Source organism: Neltuma alba, unplaced genomic scaffold (genome assembly GCF_004799145.2).
Source record: "Neltuma alba isolate B1F8T4 unplaced genomic scaffold, ASM479914v2 tig00012083_pilon, whole genome shotgun sequence".
Lineage (NCBI taxonomy): Eukaryota > Viridiplantae > Streptophyta > Magnoliopsida > Fabales > Fabaceae > Neltuma > Neltuma alba.
The window spans coordinates 169,666-175,779 of record NW_021636642.1 but is presented as its reverse complement, the minus strand read 5'-3'; the positions used below and the strand labels follow the sequence as shown (position 1 = coordinate 175,779).

General features: G+C 37.0%; 1 protein-coding gene across 1 annotated transcript; it reads right to left on the bottom strand.

The window, feature by feature from the left end:
• Positions 1-1,849: 1,849 nt before the first annotated feature.
• Positions 1,850-4,514, bottom strand: LOC114722159 (geraniol 8-hydroxylase-like). Its single transcript, XM_028908115.1, has 3 exons — positions 3,916-4,514; positions 3,435-3,821; positions 1,850-2,626 (listed from the first exon to the last, which is right to left on the bottom strand). The coding sequence occupies exons 1-3, from the start codon at positions 4,408-4,410 to the stop codon at positions 2,015-2,017; spliced, it is 1,494 nt and encodes a 497-aa protein (XP_028763948.1). The 5' UTR covers positions 4,411-4,514; the 3' UTR covers positions 1,850-2,014.
• Between the last annotated feature and the right edge of the window lie 1,600 nt (positions 4,515-6,114).

Sequence of the window (6,114 nt, the reverse complement as noted above, 5' to 3'; positions counted from 1 at the left end):
TGTATCAATTTAATCTCTTTAGAATTTGTATGAAGCAGAGTCATAGTTTTTGTCTGAAAAGTTAGGGAAAAGGTAATGCGGCACTAATTTATTAGTATTTACGTACGGTTTTTGCCCCTTCCCCTCCTTGACATGCACAACCTTAAATTGAGGGAAATCAGAGCAGAATCCGAGCACTCAATTAATGAGCCTCATATATATATATATTTTAAAATTGTTCCAAGCATTCTTCTCGATCCTAAGTATGTACCTGAATCCCGTTTTTCAATTGAATATTTACAGTAGCTTAGTGAAGAAGAGAATGATGTGTTATGTGACTGTTAAATAGAACCATTTAGATTTATACATCTGTAGCGTACGGGACCATTTTAACTGGGCTATTGGGTATCCTAAAAGGACATACTATTTGTTAAAAGCTACCGGCTATTTGTACTCCATTGAAGCATCCATGCTCATCTACAACCAATCTTCTCATACTCATCATCCTCTTTCAAATCCTCTTCAAAAAATTAGAGACGTTTTAATGCGAGATTGGATTGTGACTTCTGATCGTATGTTCAGAGAAGTTAATAAATGTTAAACTGATAGCATCTTTTTATAATATCCTGAATAGGTGGACCATCAACTTCATATAAATATATTTTGAGTATACTGGCATCTCTTTTTCTACACATCCGTTCTTCTCTTTACCGTGATCTCAATATCTCATTGAATATTTATCAAATATTTTGCAGGTAGCGATCCTATCACGAGTTCCTATAATAATCCAAAAAAAAAACTCTCATGAAAATGGTTTAATTAATCAAGGGATACTACACGTCTTTCATGATATGTCATTTTTGTTTGGGAAGTTATTACAAGAAGGACAAAGACATATTTTATGAATCTTTGTATATAGATTTTATATTAAATAGTGGTTAAAGTGGTTTTTTTCCCCCCTCAGAAGTATTAATTGGAGAAGCGATTTTTTTTCCCCAGTCAACGTTAGGTGAAAAAGATTTCATAACCCGTATTTTTGTGTTGCGTTGCTATGCAATTTTTTTTTTTGAAGTGATCATAACTTCTCGAGAAATATTTCTAAGATTAAAACGTACTGCAACTATGTACTATATATCGAGATCTTGATTCTTATATCAGGCAAAAGAAAAAAAAAAAGAGATCTTGATTCTTATAAATTAAAGAGATTTGTTAAGTGAATCCATGGTGTTAAGAACATGAAGTTGTTCGCTATATTTTTTAAAATTAAAAAATTTAAAAGAAGCTATTAGCTAGCCAGGGAATATGCGAGCCTCTTACATAACCCAAAAAGGTCAAGAAAATGAAGTCCTCAAATTGAAAATAATTGAAGGTCTAAGTATACTTTTGGGAATGAAATGAGAGCCTATATCCATGGGCTGTTCAATCCGAAAAGCTCAATGCAGGGGTCCTAAAAATTGGGCTAAAGCCACAAGATCTCCTAAAATCAGGCTTATGGTTAAGGCCCACACACACACACACACACACAGATTTAATGGTTTATTAGGTGGCTTGCATACTTGATGATTCCCAATATGTTATTATTAAATGGCTATTATTAATTAATGGCGGCTTATAATTGTTATGAGTATGATTATTGATCAAAATGCGATTCAATAATCAGTTCTGTGATTGTTAAAGGAAAATAATCAGTATGTACTTATCTGTCTTTCTATCCCTGGAGTAATATTTCAATTTCAAATTATTAAATCGAGTAATAATGTGAGGCTTTTAGTTAGATGGTTGAATAATTTGTAGAACAGTCTATCTATATATAGAGGTGCTGATTTGTATAAAAAACCTCACATCACCAACAAACCTCTTAACTGCCGCATTAAAACATTTAATTAATTTCTCATAACTCATAATTAAGGAGCTTTAAACTAAAAAAAAAAAAAAAGAAAAAAGGCATGTGCAGATCCGAATATATTTATACAGACGCAAGCAAACATATATATATATATATATATATATATAGTGATATTCCCTTGATAATGATTCATACAGATTTAGGAACAAGACAAAGAGGGACAGCCTTCTTCAACGTGATTCCATACTGCTCGTTCATGTCCATGGTTTCAGGAGTCATACCCTTAGGAAGGTCCCACTCAAAAGAATGCACCAAAGTGGCCACCATCAAGCTAATCATCCTATTAGCCAGGGGCAAGCCTGGGCATATCCTTCTTCCCCCACCAAATGGCAGGTACTCAAAGTCCCTGCCCTTAAAATCTGGGGCAGACCCAGCAAGAAACCTCTCTGGCAGAAACGACGTCGGGTTATCCCAGTAGGATGGGTTTCTGCCAATGGACCATGCGTTTATCAGGAGCTGGTCCCCTTTGTGGATGGTGTAGCCAGTCACAACGACGTCGTTTGCTGCAATGTAAGGCAATAGAAGAGGCACTGAAGGATGAAGCCTTAGGGTTTCTTTAACAATTGCTTGGATGTAGGGAAGACGAGGGATGTCTGATTCTTTGATTTGGCCGATGTTGTTTCCTATCACTTGGTTAAGTTCTGTTCTGGCTTTTCGCATTATTTCTGGGTTTCGAAGAAGCTCTGCCATTGCCCACTCTGTGGTTGATCCTGAGGTGTCACTCCCAGCAATGAATAAATCCTGTTTTTTTCCCCAGATTATTGTCAGTGGGTATCGGTTTTATATTTTATATTAGTTATGAACTGTGAATATTTGGAACATTATTGATTACTTTAACAGGAACAGTTTTAAAAACACAATCTTGTGGAGTAGTTAGTACTATATATATATATATATATATATATTGGTTCCATCTGACTATAAACAATCATCTCAATATTCAGCTAGCCTACATGGAGAAATTCAACTACTCTTTTGGCTTGAGCAATTATGTGTCAATCATGAGACCATATGGCACTTGTCCCCAATCATGCTATACCACGTGTGTGCGTACTACTTTCGAGTCTTCCCTTTTTTTGTGTGTGTAATACCGTCTTATTTCACAACTCACGCTGGAATATGACTAATATAAATTTTAATTTAAGTTAGATCACATTTATAAACCTTGTCAACGATAATTTTTTCTATAAACAAAACTTAAACGGAGAACCGTGCTCAAAGTGACAACCTCATTTGAACCATCCGGGGTTCGTCATATACTTTGTATAGACATAGTTTATACCTTATATTATAATACGTAGTTACTTTATACCTAAGTTATTATCATATCACCCTCCCAGTCTCTGGGCCCTATGCCTTCCAAATCTATCTTAAAGATTTTCCATTATTAACTTAATAAATAAACATATATATTTTTTTTAAAAAATTAAATCCATGGATAATTAAACATATTTATATGGGTGAAAAATAAACATTATATCCATTTATAATTAATTTTTTGCATATATAACCAAACAACTTATGTGAATGTTTGATATATGATGCTTACCAGAATTAATGGCTTGATGCTTTCAACAGTGAAATCTGATCCATCCTCCGGCTGGCAATGGTCGAGCAAAACATCCAGAAAATCGCCATTTCGCAGAGCACTTGAGTCCTCTCTTTCCTTCAAACGTTTCTGGATAAGGTCATCGAATATCTCATGCAACCTCTCGTAGGAAACCCTCACATGGCGTCTCACACCCTGCAAGTCAAACCTCTTCAACGCCGGAAAATAGTCCGCGAGGTTCAGCTTCCCGGCGTCCTCCATGATCCTCCACACGAGCTCTTTGAATTCCCCGGCCGTCTCGAACTCTGGATCCACCAGATCCACCGAGAAGACAGTGTTCGAAACCAAGTTTAACATGGTGGCGAATGCAAGCTCACCTACATCCACCTTACAGTCAAGAGGAATATTTCTGTCGGTCAGTCACAAATTCAGACACAACAAAATTAAATTAAATTACTCACTAATTTTAACTTCTAAACACCTGAGTTCCTGTGGCGGAGCGCTTCTGAACGTGTTTGATGAGTTGGTGGACGTTACGGTGGCGCAAGTCTTGAAGAAGGTCGAGGCGTTGAGCGGTGAATATCTGGGTGGTGCAGATGCGGCGGCGGTTGCGCCACCTGTTGTCTGCGGGAGCCCAAGCGAGTGTGTCGTTGACGTTGGGCTGAGCAGCAACAGACTCGAGAATCGGCCGGTTGGGGAAGGACTGATCGTTCTTTTGGAAGATTTCCTTGGCGGCGTCGGGAGAGGAAGCGACGACCACCGTGACGGAGCCGAGCTGGAGGGAGAGGAGAGGGCCATAGGTTTTGGCTAAGGCAGAGAGAGATTGGTGAGGTTTAGGGCCGAGCTGGAGGAGGTTGCCGATGATGGGGAGGGGGATGGGACCAGGTGGCCGGTCTTTGCATCGTCGGCGGTTCAAGAAAAGCCAGGTTATGACTAATGAGACTGCAATGGACAAGAGCACGGCGCGTGGCTCCATTACTATGATCTCTTGTTGGGGTCTTCCGTGTGTGTGTGTGTGTTTTATACTAGTGTATAAGCAATTCCCTCACATGTGGGATTGGGAGCGGTTGGAAAACGAAACAAGTCAGGGGAGGGGGGAAGAAAAGAGAACAAGAAAAACAGCCGGCAAAGAAAAAGATAAATAGAAATTCTATAGCATTGATTTTTATATAATATAATAACGATATATTTTATCATTGTTTCAGCTTACCCATCTGTCATTTTTTTTTAATGACTTCCAATTGCAGAGGCACATTTGTCACACAAATTTTAGAAAGATCATTCGCAGATCATGGAGCCACGATTTATAAATTCTTACCCGATCCGTCTATAGTTTTTGGTTACTAACTGGAAGCCAACGTAAGAAGGGAAGAAAATATAGCAATGATAGGTTATGCTGAGAAGAAGTTGGATTATGAAGGAATTTTCATTAAATAACATATAAGATGTAATATGTATAACATATATAAATATACAGGGTCAGTTTAAAATGGTTTATAAATAATTTTTTAATTGTGACTTACGAAATACGAAATAAATATGTAAAAATTTTTTTTATCTCAACTTACATAAAACTATTTATTTTAATTGTGATCCTAAATAGGCCACGGTCTGTGTACGTTGCGATTTGGTTTGAAATACATGATTACGGAGTGTTTGAGTATCATAAAAATACTTTTTAAAAGTATTTTTTTTTCAAATTCAGATAAATTTTTTTATAATTTATTTTATATACCATAAAATTATTTTTAAAATTATAATTTTAATTCCATCTAAACACGTTAGATATATTTTTCAAAAAGATAGAGCTTTTATATAAATATGTTTTATTTCTTTTCATGTCACATTAGAATTTTGCATCTCATTAATTAGGTTGTCCCTTCACTGGATGACCGTTTTACACGGGAGAAAAGTGGGGTCAAATAAAGAATTTCGAGACGGCGGTTAATTAATATGGTAGCGGCTTCACTTTTATAAGGAAAAAAAAACAAGGTACGTAAGTTTATATTCTGAAAAGAAGACTTATTAGCAAGGCTGCTTCTAACCTGAAACGGATTAGTCTCAAATCTAATATAAGTTGAAAATATCCTAATTTCACCTGAAAAAACAAGAGCGTCTAGACTGGGCCTTCGGAAATTTCGAATGGGAAAATAGTCACCCTCACTTCAAAGTCCAGATGGAAATTAGGCATATGATCAAGGGCTTTTGAAACAAATGGCGCATTACTATTTCCAGATGCAATACTCTGAGAAGACATCGTTCAAGCTTTTCCCCAGTGCCCAGTCACATTTCCAGGGTTAGATGAGTGTCCATTGGATACCATTTAGAGACAAGTCACTCAGGTGGACACCAACAACATTGCTTTTGAGATGGGTGATTTCAAGCCACCGGCACCATATGAGCTCCATGCCCACTTCTTCCAAACCCAATGGCATTTAATCGGTTCCAAAGTGACAGAGAAAAATGCAAAGTGGCTTGGAATAGGAATAGGGACAGACATACACGTAGAAATTAGAAAGAGACAGACATAATGGCCATCATTTAGTCTTAACTATCACTTTCGTGGCTTCAAGTCTTTCGATCCAGATCTTCTAGTCTCTGGAGTATTCAATAACAGTTGGAAGAATTGTTTTGTTTGAGGTTTCCTTGAATCTCCATCTAAGAATATCAGGAATGTGGA

Excerpts from the sequence above, each read along its gene's own strand:
- LOC114722159 (XM_028908115.1), bottom strand. The coding sequence starts at position 4,410 with ATGGAGCCACGCGCCGTGCTCTTGTCCATTGCAGTCTCATTAGTCATA. Across the intron at positions 3,822-3,915 it reads GCTCCGCCACAGGAACTCAG|GTGGATGTAGGTGAGCTTGC; the intron begins GTGTTTAGAAGT and ends CTTGACTGTAAG. Across the intron at positions 2,627-3,434 it reads GCATCAAGCCATTAATTCTG|GATTTATTCATTGCTGGGAG; the intron begins GTAAGCATCATA and ends GGAAAAAAACAG.